The 17,462-nt window shown below is 40.4% G+C and overlaps 1 protein-coding gene across 8 annotated transcripts in view; it reads left to right on the top strand.

Moving 5' to 3' along the window:
* Positions 1-4,449: 4,449 nt before the first annotated feature.
* The window catches only part of STXBP5L (syntaxin binding protein 5L), a 184,078-nt gene continuing 171,065 nt past the window's right edge, over positions 4,450-17,462 (top strand). For 4 of the 8 annotated variants that reach the window (XM_085070131.1, XM_085070090.1, XM_085070122.1 and 1 more), the window contains exon 1: positions 4,450-5,708. In XM_085070131.1, coding sequence (XP_084926257.1) covers positions 5,517-5,708 — 192 coding nt within the window. In that variant the 5' untranslated portion in view covers positions 4,450-5,516. The remainder of the gene's footprint in view (positions 5,709-17,462) is intronic. The other 4 variants (XM_085070119.1, XM_085070101.1, XM_085070083.1 and 1 more) reach the window with 2 other exon arrangements.

The following is a 17,462-nucleotide window of genomic DNA, read 5'->3' as shown; positions in this document are numbered from 1 at the left end:
TTTATGGTAAATATTTCCATCCTGTACTTGTGAAGAGAAAGAAAAATGATAATGTATTAATATTACATCAGGATGATGAATTATCTTTCTATCCATTGACACCTCTGTAGGATGAGAATGGCACTGCTGTTTTTCAATCAGCAGTCTCTATGGCACCTGAGTATCCAAAGATCCTTAAAGAGTAGGAGACTTCCAGCCTTCTTATGTTAATTTTTAACTGCTCTCTTTACAGCTAATATTCAAAGAGCCAAAGGAAAGCTCATGTTATTCCAAGAATCAAGCATAATGACCAAGGTAATACTAGACCTGGCATCCTTGGTAATCCTAGACAAAACAGTGATGTTATGTGAATTAAAGCAGTCATGCTATGTGTGATTCAATCAATAAGGAGTTAAAGGTAGGGATGTAATGAAAGCAAGTTCACATGGCTGTATGGAAACAAGACGTGACAAGCAGGCCTGACTTCAATTTTTGATGAGATTACAGGTTTGTTTGATCAAGGTAACCACATGGATGTGATAGACTTGGACCTTCCTAATGAATCTGATTTAGTACTGCTTGACATTTTGATTAAAACATTAGCATTATATAGCCTTAATAAAACACATTAAATAGATTAAGATCTGGCTAATTGATAGAGTTCAGCAAGCTGTTCTAACCAGATATTCAGCACCGACTGGGATATTTTTAGTGGAGCTCTGCAGGCAGGAACACTATACTTGCTGCCATTCGATGTTCTGGAATTACACAGAAACATGGGTAATATTGGCAAATGTCCCACAGTGTAATGAGGAATGGGTAGCTGTGCAAAGTCACAGTTTTGCCTGCATTGGCATAAATGCGTTTCTGGTATTTGGTTACATCCTTTTCCTTCATTTCTCTACAGGCACAGAAGTTCTTTGGCAGGGTGTAGTTGCAAGGCTGGGGTCTAGTCGGCTGCTACTGGGCACCCAGTGATTTCTCTCCAGGGTCATTGCTTTTAACTACTAATACATGGATTAGCAGAAGGACTCACATGAATCACTTAAAAAGTGTCCACTGTGAAACCATCACTTATTGCACACTTCTGCATGGATTTTTTTTTAAACTACCAAAAATATAACCTGAGATTAAAATACGTTTGCAGCTTTGAAGTCAGGAAATTCTTGCCCATGGGTTGAAGCAGGATTTGCTATTAAAAAAAGACAAAAAACTAGAAAGCCAGAGAACTGACCAGAACATTAATGATCAGTCATATACAAACCCTAATTTTATGACTTTCTGGTCAGCTGATCTAAGCACATCTTTCCTGATTCTTCATTTTCTTGGTCAGTTCTTGAATCAGACTGAGAAAACACTGAATTAATATTACTCTCCTTTGCCAAGTTTGATTCTGACCAATCTTTTTATATTACTGCACATAATCGCAAGCTTACTTAAGCAAAAGTCAAAACGAAAGTTCATATGAATTCTGATGGTGTGGAATGTTAAAGATTCTCCTTCTCAGCAAAATCTTTGTAGCAAACTGTTATCCTTTTAACATTTGGTTTCTGTTTGACCTTGCAGAACAAGATGATTACTAAATGTAAAAGATACTATTTAGAAAGAACCACTGAAGATATCCCCTTTCATTACTATCTAAAATACAGATTCAGATACATATTTCCCACAATGCACTGGCATGTCTTATTGAATTTGGTTTATGTATCAATTCAACATCTAAAATATTTCCACATTTTCCTAATTTTATCTACTTTTATTAAAACTCTTAGTGGCAATCTCAGAAGTGTCCTATGAAACATCAATACTATCTAAACCAATACAAGCCAGAAACTGAATGCTTCATGTGCCTACTGCTTGTTTCTCCACTGGAAAAAAAGAAGAAGTAATGTTTTTTTTCACTGGGTCAAAACCAAACTGTTCCTTTTTTGTTGTTGTTTTACAACAAAACTTCTCAGTAGTGTGGTCATTCAATTGAGCTCCTTTCCATCCCTGTCATAACTTCTACTGAGTTTGCCTATGTCCTACACTGTCCTGTCTGCCTCTGCACCATCCCACAACTCTCATTTCCATCATTCTCTCTCTGCTTCTGGATTTGTGTCCAGCTTGAGAGAAACTTTCAAAAGGGACATACATGATTTACATGCACGAGTAGTGAGCCAAAGTTTTTTTCTCAGTTGGTGTTTTTAAACAAGACTACATTTTGTTAGTTTGGTTTTGGGGTTTTTTTTGGGTTTTTTTTCCCTACAAGTCAGTTTTCCTATCAGTCGCTGTCATTGTAAGGATCCTTGCTTGACCTTTCAGATACTCTGAGGTAATATCTAATCATTAATACCCAGCTGTCCACAGTGATTCTCTGGCAGAGAAATGTTGTTGGTATTCAAAAAATGTCTGCAACTTATTCCACCTCCAAAGTTATCATTCACTCTTCTAATTTTCATTCTTTCTTTTCTTGACTTAAACTGTCTTATCTCTGTCCTCCCTAGAACTGTGAAACTATCATGTTATCAGATTTTCTTCCTCTGGTACCCCCTGACTGCCAGACAGACTTTTTTGCAAGTCTGTCTGTGACATTTTCTTCATCCTAATTATTTCATTTTAAACCTTATCTTTCCCTTTCCTATTTACAATTCATGTTGTTATCTTTTGGGTTTTGTTAGCCTTTTTTTTTTTACTTGCATTGCCTCTGGTGAACATAATATCAGTAAGACATGACGTTCTTCAAATAGCTTCAACTGGGTTTTGACTTTTCCTTATTCTCCAAAACTCTGTACTTATATCTTTACAGATTTGCTTACTCAGTTCCATGCCCTTTTTCATTTCTGTCTCCTTGCCACAGTCCTCATATATTTTGCCTCCCATACAAAGTTATGTTCCTTCTTTTTTCCTGGCTACGGAAACCTATAAACCTTTCCAGTTTCATCAGCAATGTATCCTTTATTTTTCATGAGGGCATTAAGTGAAGCTACAGTTATTCTTTGAAGTTTACTGCAATATTTTTATCATTCAGATGGGGAGTACCTGTGAACAAAAAGGGATGAGCCAAAAGTGGGGGAAAAAAAAGTATGTATTTCAGTGCAAGAAGCTGAAATAAACATAACTATTTTGCTTCACAGAACTGTAAGATTCATAAAAAACAAATTAGGTATTAGGCATCTGATACAGTGAGCATCAGAACTACACTAAGCATCCCTGAAACATCTGAAAAATGAGATGACCAGGGTGCACTCATGGGTCACCTCAAGTGAGGAATGTGAAACGCTTTGGTGAAGTGTTATATATTTATTTCATACAGGAGAGGTGTTATGTATTTATTCCCGCAGAGAACAAATTCCTTACACCATTTTATTCACTTCTCGGCTTCCAACCACGTTGACAGCGCTGTGCCATGAGTCACTTTTAATCGCTGCCTCATTTATTCCTGACCTGAATAACCTTTTTATAGAGGCTCGTGTGCAGTGTAACACCTCCTGTGCCGGATCGGGCCAGGGAGCTGTCCCACCAACTTCCACGGACGGACAGCCCTGGCTCCTTTATGCTCCTCCTGGGAAGCAAAAGGGATTTGCCCCCGAGGAGGCGATGTCAGAGTGTCGACCAGGGCTGAGCACTGACCCACAGACCCTCCGTGCCATGGCCAGAATGGGGCTGCTCGCTCAGGCCTCTGCCACCGCCAAGCTGTCAGCTCCGTGACATTCCTGCGGGATCACAGAATGTCCTGCCTGGGAAGAGACCCACGAGGATCATCCAGTCCATCTCCTGCCCTGCACAGGACCATCCCCAAGTCACACGATGGGCCCGAAAGCATTGAACAAATGTTTCTTGCACTCTGTCAGGTTTGGTGCGGTGACCCCTTGCCCGGGGAGCTGTGCCAGTGCCCAACCACACGGTGGGTTAAAGAACCTTTTCCTAACATCCAACCCAAACCTCCCTGACACAGCTTCATGCCGAACAGGTCTGTTCGACCTCCCGCACACAGCTAAAGCTGCGAAACCAACTTCCAGTGCCCACCACCGCCACAAACCCCGCTCCCCGCCAGCCCCGCTCCCCCCGCCGCTCTCCCCCTCAGCGCTGCCGCTCTCGCCGCAGTGGGGCGGGGCTCCCCGAGCCGGGGGCGGGGCGTCGCGGAGTTGAGCTCCCATTGGTGGAAGATGGTGCCCATCATCGCAGTTCCCCAATCAGAAGCCGCGGATCGCGGCGCCCGTCAGCCATGGCTTGTCCCGTACCTGGAGCCGACCTCCCGCCCCTTGCCCCTCTCCGCCCGTCGCGTCCTCCCGACTCGAGCCCAGCGAGCAATAGCAGCCCGCGGGTGCATTTCAATCACCAGCGCTGCCCTGCCCGTCCCGCTCCCCGCCCACCCCGGAGCAGGGATAGGGGAGCGGGGAGCAGGCCCGGCTGCGCGCTGGTGCGGCAGGCGGGGCCTGGCGGACGGGGGAGGGAGGCAGGGAGAGAGGGAGGAGGAAGGGGGAGGAGGAGGAGGAGGAGCTGCGGCTGACGCCGGCGGAGGTTTCAGTACCTCGGAGAACGGCTGCGAGCGCGCCGGGAGGGCAGGAGCAGCCACCGCCGCCCTCCGTGCCGCGCTCACCTGCCCCGCTCCGCTCCTCAGCCGCCCCTCCCCGCACTCCCCGCCCCGCGTCCCCCCGGCGCCGAAGGGAGCTCGGTCCCGCCGGAGCGGCCCCGGGGGGAGAGCACGGCAGCGGCACAGGCTCGGTGATCGGGACGGGCGGGGGGTCCGGCACCGCAGGGACGGGACGGGTGGTGAGCCCGGGACGGCCGGACCGGCTTAGGGGGTCGCTCGCTGCCGGCGCTCCTCACGGAGCGGCGGGCGGGGCGGCGAGGAGAGCAGGGGGATCGCAGCCCGCAGCCCGCCGTGGAGCCCGAGGGGAGACAGAGAGGAGCTCCGAGTGCGGCAGCGGCTGCCGGCATTCGCTGGGGTGGGCAGGGAACCAGAGCAGGAGTCGCGCCAGCCAGCGGCTGCGAACGGGGAATTCGCTCCTGGGAAACCTCGGGGCACAGACAGCCCTGCCTCCGAGGGGTTTGAGGGGAAGGGGCAATTGAATGTAGACGGATTTTGGTAGTTTTGCTGAAATAATCAAGTGCCGAAGGCAGATCTTAGGCAGATAAGGTAGAGGGATGGATCCCGCTGTTTTGGATGCCGTCTTCAATTTTTCCTTTACTTTCCTGTTTTGACCACTGCTAAATGTGGATTTTGGGAGCGAACCCGATGGCGCTCGTTCCATTGTTCCTTGTTTGAACGTAAATCTTTAGTCCTGCTGCTTGTGGATTTTTTATTTATTTATTTATTTATTTATTTATTTTTGGAAAGGACCTTTCCAGGTAGCTTTTGCGTCCGACAGAATGAAGCCTTTGTATTTTTCAATCAATCATACCTAATATTGACATTCCGTTTGGTACAAGAGACTCAAAGTGCTGCCTCACTCAGAGGACCATTAAAGACTTTTCTCGGTCGCTCCATGTAGCTGAATGTGTTACGACACATCCTTTCTCCCCCCCCAAATCTTCCGAAAGATTTTTCCAAAATGAAGAAATTTAATTTCCGCAAAGTTTTGGATGGTTTGACCGCCTCGTCCCCTGTGGGAAGCAGTGGCGGTGGCAGTGCCAGTGGGGCTGGCGGTGGCTCCGTGCACCCAGCAGGGACTGCGGGAGCTGCAGGGACACCCCGGGAGGAGATCCAGGAGACGCTCACTTCGGATTATTTTCAGATCTGTAAGGTAAAGGCTGGGTTTTTTTGTTTTCTGGGGGAATAATAAAAGCTACTTTGGGGTGGGGGGTGGGGGTAGTAATGTGATACCAATAAGCGTTTTACTTGAGAGCTGCAGTGGTTGTATAAGGACTTTGGAACGCAAAGAGAGACCCAGTGGATGCTTTATTCACCCTGCTGCGGAGTTAGGGTGGTCAGGAAATTCGTAGAAATCTTGATTTCAGCACTCGGGGCCGAATTCCAAGTTCACACTTGGACCCCAAACTGCTGACAGGATTGTGGACAGGAAAGCGAATCAATTGGTGCTACTACCGATAACATTTACAAATGGTTAGAAACTGAGAATTGTGTACATCTACTTCCCCTCCCCACTCTTCTCATCCTTCCTGCCTTTCCTTCTCTATTTTAAGAAAAAGGCACAAGCTAGAAATAAAAGACAGTGCAGTGATTACTGAACCCAGGAGTTCAATAATTTGTGAGGAACTGCATGTAGATCCAGGGTGGCTGTTTACTATTAGTACTGAAGTTTATGATTTCATGATAGTAAACTTAGTGGGACAGCATAAATGCCAAAAGTTGCCAGATTTGTTTGGCATTGGGTTTTATGTGTTGGTCAGTTTCTTAAGTGGGAATTTTCTATCAGTAGAAATCATAAGATATCCCTGTATGTATTTTGATTTGTATCTGTTTTCTGCAACAAAGCTTTTAGTGGTGGTCTTAAATATTTGCACTTGTAAAATAGTACAACTTCTGACCAACTCTGGAAAATGAAAATCATACTTTTGTAATGGAGGCAAAACACAAAAGGAGATTATGGTCCTCTACTATTACCTGTCTCTTTTATGTGAATTCTGGTGGCTTTACTAGAAGCTTTGTTTGGATATTTGTTTTGATCAGAAGCTTCAAACCCAGAATTTTTAGTCAGTGCAATTTGCATTACTAGGAGTAAATGGACTCCACCTATTAAGTATACTTTGCTTTTATTAACCAGATACAAACTGATCTGAAATTTAGACTGCAGTCAGCTCCAGCACATCATCATTTCCTTTCGTGTTTTGGGAAGAAGGAAGAAATACAAACAATCAAACCAAGCCTATAATGCATTTTGTGTGCACATCTGGTCCTTGTGAAACACACAGCTTCCCTGGACTCAGATACCATGTTTGTGATTCTGTTTGGCTTTCAGCTACAGCTGGTGTCAAAACTCTGTAAGAGTTCAAGGGGAGAAGGATGATCCCCTATGACTTAAAGACTCAGAGACGTTTAGATAGGTTCTACAAAATTCTAATTATTTTTGGTTTATAGTTCTTTGCCATCCTGAACCCCAACAGGTTCAAACCTTTTGACTCAAATTATTCTGTATTTTTCATAGAGTGTCAGTGATGAATGCATTAGAATCACCTGCTTCCAAGGCTTGGATTTGACTACTTTTGCTTATGTAAAAACACAGTAATTTAGCATTTTGTGAAACTCCAGGCATTCAGTGCAGTGATTTCCCATTTTTGTCGCTTCAGTAAAAAGATAATGGAAACAATCAAGGTACATTAAAATAGCATTTAGAAGGACTGACATTCAAAGATCTCTAAGTAAGGCTAAAACTCGACATGGCTCTTCATATTTAAGTCATGTGATAGGGCTGAAGATCCGTATTTAGTGTGATACATTCTTACTTTCTTTGGCATATTTGTTAAAATAAGCACATAAGAGGAAATGAAATTATTTTTTCCTAATCTCCATTATATCCCTTGTTTGCTTTGATACTACTTGAGGACAGTTATTGTTATGTTCTGATAGATCTACTTGGAATATGTGTAAAGGAATATGTCATGTGAAGAAGATTTCAGTAGCCAGTATTTGCCTGTCTTAGCTCTCAGGTTAAAATGTTCTCAACAAAGTAAATATTTGTGCAGGAAACCTTTTGGCTGCTTGCAGCAGCACTTGCTTATGAATGCATGCTACTGCAGAAGTCTGTTGTACACAAAATACCAGCTTCCTCTTTTCAAGATACAAAGGTATGCCAAAAGCAAACTTCCCAAGCACTCGGTGATCATGTGCTGCTGCCACTCTGCAGTGTTTATCCCACGGGCTGCACTCCATCAGCTCTTGAGCACTTCAGGAGCAGCAGGAGCAGGTTTGGAGGGAGCCCAGCAGCTGGGAGGGCTCAGTCCTGCCTTCTGCACTCTAGCTTGGGAACTGAAGGCTCTGGGGCCTGACGCAGCTCACCCTGCCTGCTCCAGGGGCCACAGCCCAGCCAGGATTGGCACCTCAGTCGGGCTGAATCAAGTTAAAAATACACTGACACGCACAGAACCCAAATTCTGGCCTCCCCGAGCTTTTGTTGTGCAGAACTTGTGGTGTTTCAGTTGGGTGTTTTCACGTTCAGTTACATAAGTTCTACGGGCTGCATATTTAAGGATCCATGATCTGTGATGCTGCTGCACACAGAGCTGAGCAAAGCTAATGGCAGTTTGGGTTTGTTATCTGCAGTATCAAGGCATCTGGGCTAACAGCCTAAGTAGCACCTCTAACTGGTTTTCCTTTCTTTGCTGATTATAAAAATCCTCGTTTAGAAGTGAAACAAAAGCTGACTCATACTTAAGAATTAAAGGGCCTTTCCCTGCAGTTTTTATGTAAAAAAATTGCCTTTCTGAAGTTTGTGGGAGGTCTGCTTGAGTGAAAACACAGATCCAATCGTCTAGCAGAACGCTGTTTTGAATGGTAACACACCTGATTTAATTTATAACACACCTGAAAGACAGCTCTCCATTTTGTGGCATTTTTGAGATGCTTATTACCACAGTGTCTTTCTGAGGTACAGATTAGAATTTAATAGAAGTAAACTGAATATTTTATTTTACACCAAGATGTTGTCAATGAGTTACTTTTGGCATTTATATTTAAAATACTAATGTGATCTTCTGTATTGAAAGAATGAAATATTCTTGAAACTATTACATATGAAGTAGCTACGTCCTGTTTTAAGCATGATAAATTTATATGTTGGTAGCTGTAATAATGAATCAGTGGCACCATTTTTTAAGTACTCAAGCAATGGGAAATTTTGTCATACCTATTTTGTGACAACAGAAAGCTGAGGTACAGCTTAGATTGTGTCTAGGGGCTGCTCTTGGGATTTGAGTGTCCAGTGGAAATCATGAAAATATTGATTATAGTTCACATTAGTTGAATTGAATGTGTGAGATGGCAGCAGCATCTGAAAACTAGGCATGGTCCAGTAGAATAAGCTAGTAAAGTCTATGTTAATTTTAGTTAGTATAAACCTAATTTCCTTGGGTTTGCTTCTTTCTATTTTACTTCTGTATACGTGTTGGTTTTTTCCTCTGACAAGGTTTTTCAGGCTCACCTGTGTTTGTCGAGAGCATTTAGAAACTAAAACATGGCACTGGGGAGAGATTTGCTATTAATAGAGGAAGTGAGAAGATCACAGTTAGGATGTTTTAAATCATTTGAGTAGAACTTTGAGCAGAGGGAACATAAAAGGAAAAAATGGTGATTTTATTACTTTTTCAGAAGGTTGCTTGTTAGGGGATGACGCAGTTGGGAAAAACGGAATAAGAATGAAGATGTACTTTTTTTTTTGTACCTAAAGTACTTGTTCCTCATGAAAATAAGTCTCCCATATAGAACCACTCAAAGTTTTCTTGAAGAACAATCAAAGGGTTGAATTTGTAGAGCATGAGGTTAATAACTTTGAAATCAAGACTTCATGTAAGAGTACAGTGACACTTGTACTTTACCAGCTATACAATTAATCTACTCCATCATGTTTTCTTTAGCTGTGGGCAGCAACTGGATACCCACAAAAAAGTCCAGGAACTGACAATTTCATCTTCTTCTCAAATTATTACTCCCCAAATTCTTATGGACTGCCTTTAAACCCCAAAGCATGAGATTTCTGTTCTTTTCAAACTGGTCTTCAGCATCATTACTGGGTAGTCCTGCAACCCAAAAAACACCCTTTAAATTTTGCTGTAGTATTCATATTGATTGTATAGTCATAGTTTCAGTATGTACATTATTCAGGCTTTATGCAAAACCCACGGAGGCCAGAACAGTTTTAGGCTTTTGTTAAAACTGGTATGGAATCCCAGGGCCAATTGCAACTGTGCCTTCCTAATCCTGCTGATGTTTGGCAAAAACAGGCCTTCAAGATACAGTCAATCAGTAGCCAATTTACTCACCTTAATTATCTGGATTTCCTATCAGGTGGTCTTAAATCTTAATTCACAGAGTTTATAGATGGTAATACCTTATTTTGTCAACCTTTGAGGATAAAGATTTAATCCATCTGACAGCAGTCAAGTATGTATTTTAACTGCAAATGCAACATGACTGAACTATGGTTCAGTGATAAGAAAAACGATGAATTTTGGAATTGCAATTTAAGCACAATGCTGCAGCAGCACATTTTTGGTTATGAAGAATTAAAACCAAAAATCTTTGTTATAAGCTATCTACAGTGTTTTAGTCAGCTTGAGCTGTTTGGTTAATCTGTCCTGTTTCCTTAGTAAGGTCATGCAGGGAACAAAAATTAAAATGTTTGCAAAGTACTACGTTTCAGCGAAAACCCATTTCAAATTTAGTATGAACCCTTGCTTGTAAGTTCTCAGAGTTCTTTCAGTACTTAAATGGTAAATAAGGTAATGTTGGGAAGAATTTTTTTCCCATATACCAGAGTCTAGATCTAAAGTTAGGTGCAAAACCCTATTCTGTTTAAAACTAGAGAGTCATAAATGACACTTCTAAATTAGATAATAGTAATTTCATTAAATTTATTATGAACATAATATATATTTCTTTTTAAAGTATTTTTATTTATTAAAAATAGGACTCATCCATGGGAAAGAGCATTGCACATTAAAAGATTCTTTTTAAAGAACTCTGAAGATTTTAAGGTATCTGTAGTAGTATAACTGGATTCACTTGTTTTTGGTTGGTGTGCAAATATCTATCTTTGTGCATTATTAATCCTAAATTAAATATTGCACACCCTTCGTGGCCAGAACATGCAATTACATCTTAGAAATTATTTCAAGACTTTCAAGGTTGCTGAACAAAGCACTCAAAAAGTTCCACATTTCTTAAATAACTTTGTTTGCACAGACAACTTTTAATTACATGATCCCATATTTCTTCTATAGGTTTAATTTAGCAGAACAAATAGTGTTTGCTCATTGGAAAGTACTTCAATATTTCTTTGCATACTTAAAACTCAGAGCATGCCTGAATATTAAGTTCCCCATGGACTTTTCCAACAGAAGTGCTCAGCACTGTAGTTCTGAAAGCTTTATAAACATTAATGAATTGACCTTCATAATATTTCTGGGAGATGGAAATGATATTATTCCTGCAGTGTAGGTGCCACAGAAAATCCAAAAAGGCAGAATGTTTAGGGTCCACTGTTCTGAGTTTCCAGCTTGACTTGCTTTGCATCTAGATTTCTTTTAGCATATTTATCCTATCTGTGTCTTCCCATTGTGCCTCCCATTGTTTTCACATTCTGTTGCACATATTCTGTGCAGCTGCAGAGTCATCTTTAGGTTAGTTGTTCATCCTGGCAGTTTATATGTCCACCTTGGATAGCCAGAATGACTCTGAATTTCCTTTCTGTCTCAAATGACTACAGATGGATTTCTGGCTGCACTGTGTAATGGCAGAAAAAGATAATTTAATTAATCCATACAAGAGGAGAACAGATCCATGCTGCATAGATTACCTTAGTTCATGTATGTTCTGATTGTTTTGCTTTTTGTGGTTGACCTTTCATTTTTAACAATATAAGAATCATAGAATAACCTGGGTTGGAAGGGACCCTTGAGGACCACTGAGTTCAACTCTTGGCTTCACAAAGGAAAACCTAAAGGTTAAACTATTTGCTCTAATTTTGTGTGCCACTTCAAGTGGGTTTTGTTGTTGTTGTTGTTGGTTTGAGGGTTTTTTTGTTTTTTAATCCATGGGATCATAGATGTTGGAAGATCATCTAGTCCCAACCCCACTGGCATGGGCACAGACATTTTCCACTAGACCAGGTTGCTCAAAGCACCATCCAGCCTGTCCTTGAATGCTTTCAAGAATGGGGCATTGACAGTTTCTCTGGGCAACCTGTTCCAGTGCCTCACCATCCTCATAGTAAAGAATTTTTTCCCAATATCTAACCTAAATCTACTCTCTTTTAGTTTGAAGCCATTCCCCCTTGTCCTGTTACTGCATGCCCTGGTAAGAAGTCCTTCTCCAGCTTTATTTTAGCCCCCTTTAGGTACTGAAGGTGCTCTAATATGTCCCTGGAGCCTCCTCTTCTCCAGATTGAGCAACTCCAACTGCCAGTGGGAGCTGGACACACTGGCTATATTATACCTCACCTGTGGCTCACCAGGTAGTTAATGAGAATTTTTCTCACTACTGAAGTGGGAAAACCAATTTTTAATCTCTTCTGGGAGAATGGAGGAAATTCAGCCTGGTTGGCTCAGAGTGTTCTGATTGAAGAGCTGTCACATAAAAAGTTGGTTGCATAAGCAATTTTTCCTTCAACTTATTTCTGAAAGAAAAATACTTACACTTAATTTTTAAAAGAAATGACCAAGAAATTACTTAGAGGCTCATGGCTAAAAATATGAAGATTTTTTTTTTCCCAAAGAGAAATGCATATTCTGTGTCAAACACGCAACTGTCCTCAGTGGAGTTGGACTAAATCCAAGACAGACCCCATTCTCACTTAGTTTAGATTAATGTCCATACATGTCTGATTCCTATTCTGAGACATCTGATACTCCCTGGTGCATGATTTATGTCCAAATCAATTTTTGAAGTCTGTGTGAACATACTGTGAAAAGTTAGTATATTCACTTTATAAAAAAATAGAGAGAGGGAAGCAGTAGAGAGTGAACTAATACACCTTCCTAAACTACATTAATATAGTAGTCTGTTGGCTATTCTAAGAAAAAGTGCTTATAAAAGTAGCTTATGGGGTATATTAATTTGTCACAATATGTGTTAGAATCATTATAGAGGAAAATTAGAGGATTCAAGAATTAGAAGTAATGTGCATCTGTGGAGAAGAGAGAAAGCAGTGTTATTAGGTACAGATAGCTGGCAAGTATGCTCAAATGTAATAAGATGTTATCTTTGTGCAGTGCTGTGTCCATTCCTAACAGATCACCAGCAAAGACTATGAATAATAAAAAGTACTAAACACAATCTGTCACCTGTAGCTAGGGTCAAAGTCTGAGGAGGTACACTCTCCATGGTTCCTTTGAAGTGAAGTTAGATATAGTAGTGAAGAAAACCCAACCTCAGTATTCAAGGCACTGAGTTGATGAATGCATGTGCTCAGAAGGAGCCTTGCTGAATTCTGTGGTGTATATGTAGATGCATGTGTATATGGTAACATGTCTTTTTGCAGGTTTTGAATCCAGTAAATTAAAAAGAGTAGCTTCTATTTCACTTAAAAATCTGTTATGTAAGAATGCTGTGAGGTCAGACACACAGAAGTCAGGTCCCTTTTTCAGCTAGTATCCAGTCATGTCTATATGTGAGGCAATCATGTCTTTATTGCATCTTTTTATTTTCTTGAAGTATGTGTTTATATTCTGTTCCTGTCCTCCGTCACATTTGTTAAGAACAGTACACAACATATGGGGAGGATGGATGCTATTCTCTGTGTGTTCTTTGCAACAGTTCCTGTGAGAAGATCTCTGTGTTATCCACTGGACATGACAAAAATAATAAATAATTATAAATTACTGAATGCTCATCTCTGTTTTGTTCATGCTGTGCCAACTATTGTATCCCTTAAGGGTGGAGATGTGCTCTCAGTTACAGCTGACCATCATCAGTTGTGTTACAGATACATTCCGTTGTAGCTAAATGTGGTTAAAACTTTATTTTACTGAGTCCAGACATCCCTACTTTATTAACTGTTTGTCCCTACATATATTTTTAAATGCTCTCTGAATGAGGCAAAGGCAGGAAAAGTGGCCTGTGGTTATGTAAACAGAGATTTGATTCTTATGTTCCTTGGCTGTACTGTCCTTCGTTTGTGTCTCTGAGCTGTGATGCCCTCAGCATCACAGGCAATGCAGAGGGGGATACTGATGGGCCAGATCTGCTGGATTGCACTGCTGTGAGAGGGTAAAAACCTGCCTCAAAATACCTCCCTTTCATTTGGAATATGTTTTCATCCTGTGTGATGAGATGCTGGCCATTATTTTCAGATTAAATGCTCAATTCAACATCAGAAAAAAAAATTCTTCAAATTGCGTACAGCATGTATTTAGAAAGAAAGTAGGAGAAGATTAATTATGAATTAGTATTAAATAGCAAACAGCATTGTAAATGCTAATAGCATTTGTATAAAAGAATGCCAAATTACATTGCAAACCAGATTTTCACAGGCATAAACCAATAATACAGATTATATCAAAGTAGAGTTTTAACGTGGTGTTTCTGTAGCTTCCTCCCCTGCTATTCCCCACCTCAAACCCCCCACCCTTCAAGAACTTTATCGCAGCAGCAAAATTTTTTAAATCCCCCAATAGGGATGATTTAAAAAAAAAAACCCTCAAATATTTTGAAAGCAGCAACCAAAGCATTTGCTTCAGAACAGAAACCACAATCAGCCAGAACAGAACAGAACATAATCAGCCTAAAGTATCAAAGTTTCAGAAAATCCAAAAATGGGAAGTCATGCAAAATTAATTAGAGTTATTGCTAAGTTGGTCTGATGTAAACTTAATAAAACCAGTTTTGTTTTTGTTTATATCTCATTAAAGTTATGACATTTTCTTATTCTCTGCATCCACAGACATAGTGAAGACAAAAATATTTTCCTTTCAGGACTGTCAGATAAGTTGAATGATTTTACAATTCTTGTGAATACCTCTAAAACAGATGTCCATCAGGCAGATGATATTCTGAACCAATCTGACTCAAGTTCTAGAGCAGTACAGTTAAATGCTGCAACAACAAAATCAGTGGAACTGCCATTTGAATTACTTTGATTGTAAAGATTTTCCATTTGGACACAAGTCTTGCTTAAGTAGGTAGGCCATAATGAGCTTTGCAATCAGTGGTTTAGGGTTGGGTTTTTTAAATAATTTTACATTAAAGCCAAGGCCAGATATAGTTTTATGAATGTCCAAGGCATTTCTCCATAGGTTGATGCCCTGTTTCTTCTTGCCAGTTTAAATGGTGATAGTGGGAAATGCATTATAGTGTATTTACTGTACAACAAATGCAATTCCTTCATTGTGGTATCAGTTTTTCTTCCCTTTTTGTAAATTTGCCTGAGTTTTGCTGGGTTTTTTGTTTGGTTGTTTGTTTTTAAACTTGGTAGAGTTCTTTTAGAAAGAATAGGAAGAGAAGAGGTGAAAGAATTCTGCATACATCGTTCTCCCATGGACTTGGGATTTCTCCAAAGGGCATAATGCCTCCCATGGGATGGTTATATCCATGTATTGCCCTGTAACTTACTATGCTGTAACTCAGTGCTGTGGTAGATGTAGCAGGATGGTGTAGATGCCAAGCAGTTTCTTGGTCACAGCTGCACAGATTTAAATAGATTGAGAAAGTAATATTAAAATTCAACCACTTTAGCTTTGGGCAGGAGAGGTTGGACCAGGCAGTCTACAATTCCCTTCCAACCTCACCTGAGCTGGGAGTAATGAAGCTCATGGATCAATGTAATTTTATTTATTTGGGGATTTTCCTGTCTAAATTATATCAATTTTATATTTTTGATACACTACAGTATATCTCAAAGAACAAGCATGAGGAGAATGCTTTCTGAAATTCAGAAGGCCTTATTTTTCCCCTGTGGTTTACTTAGCTTGGCTGTTTCTATCTATGTGAATCACATCTAAATGGGACCATCCTTATTTAATAGTCTTTAACATCCAGCTTGCAGAACTGAAAATGACAGTGGAAAAACACATCTCTGAAGTATCTGCAGAGATCTTTGTCACGGAAAAGAAAATTTTTATGTTCATTGCACAAAAATGTATAATATACAAGTCAGTTAACTTCAAATACTCTAAAATCTTTCTTATTTTTTATATCATTATGAGTGTGTAATATTTGTGAAGCTAAACTTTTAACATTCAGGCTGTGTCTGAAGTCTGCTTTATATCCAGGACAGCTATTTTCTCAAAATTCCACCATAGTTAATTAAGTGACCTTTTATAACAAAGTAAGTTCTGTAATTTAAAAATTAAACAACCAATCAATTTTGCCTATTGCTAAAAGTATTATTCTTCTATGCCAGAACTTCATGTATGGAAATATCATGAAATTCTGCTTGTTCCCAGTGCATACCTTATATTTCTGCCACAATATTCCTGTTTCGGTAACACTTCTCTTTTGTGCCCACATTTTCCATGTTTTTTTCTTTACTGTATTTTTCTCCAGCAATACTGATCTCCTTTTTCTTCCTCTCTGTTTCACTGCTACTGGCGAGGATAATAAGCTCATAAGAAATACCCTGCTGAGACAAACCCATGGTCCATATCTCCCAGCAGTCAGTCTCTGACAGTGGCAGCAGAATGTGTCACTTAGGGAGGGTAATAAGTTACATCACTTTCTGCAGTCCATTCCCTTTCCAGTCTCCCATCATTCACCATCACTGGATTTGAGGTGTCGGAGAGAATATCTTTAGCTGGTCCTTTTAAAATCCATTTATCAGTCATGTCAATGAATTTGTCCAATGCCTGTTTGAACCTTCTGATACTGGCAGCCTTCAAAAGCTGCTATGGCAGCAAATTTAAGAAGTTCATTACCTATTGTGTAAAGAAGTTGTGTTTGGTTAGGTTTTTTTTCCCTGTTTTAAACTAGTCTTTAATTTCTTTTGAATGCCTCCATGGCTTTGCCAAATATGTTTAGCTTACCCACTCACTTGTTTATGTAAGTCTTAGTCATATCCCCCCACATGCAGCTCTCAAGTACCTCAGGCTCACACAGGTTTTCTGTAGCAGCAGAATGATGCCCTCTGTGTTATTCTTTCTCTTCATGTCCAACTTCTCTTTCTCTTCCTCATCATGTCCAACATTACTTGGCTTTTTGGGTTGCCTTTGAACATTAAACCAAGTATTTCAGAGCAATGACAACCACCCCCAAAAATTACTTTCTGGGGTTGTAAATGCAAGCTCCAAATTCAGCATTGTGCAGATCTAGTTGAGATTTTTTTTTTACTTCTAGATGTCTTATCTTACATCTGCCCACACTGAAGGTCATTTATCAACTTCTTGCCCACTTAAGTCACTCAATGAGGTCTTTCAGGAGTTGGTCACCAGGAGAACCGAATTTCACTATCCAAAGGAGCTTACTATTAACTATGAATTCAGAGATTTCAGGGTTCATTACTTTCTATAGATCATTAAAGACAAAGAATAAAATTGGTCCAAGCATGGAGAACTCTACTTGTGAATTTTCTTCATGGTAAAAAATCCATAAAACTCTCTCCTTTGTTTTCTATTATCTAACCAGCTTTCAGACCTCAAAGAAATTTCTTCAGTCCCATGACACTTTTGTTTATTTAATAACATTGCTGTGGAATGTTATTGGAAGGCTTTTGGAAAGCTTACATATATTCATATCCCCTTTATTTACTTGCATGCTGACATCTTCATAGAATTAGAGAAAACTAGTCACACAGGATTTCCCATTGAAGAAACTGCTGACTTCTGCAACAACCTTAATCTGTGTGCTCTGTTAGTCTTTATTTTACCATCTTGTCAGGGACAGCAATCAGCCT

The sequence above is a fragment of the Lichenostomus cassidix genome, chromosome 1 (genome assembly GCF_008360975.1).
Source record: "Lichenostomus cassidix isolate B80296 chromosome 1, HeHo_3.0, whole genome shotgun sequence".
Classification (NCBI taxonomy): Eukaryota; Metazoa; Chordata; class Aves; order Passeriformes; family Meliphagidae; genus Lichenostomus; species Lichenostomus cassidix.
Note: the sequence above shows the minus strand (reverse complement) of the source record. Positions and strands in the feature narration are given on the sequence as shown.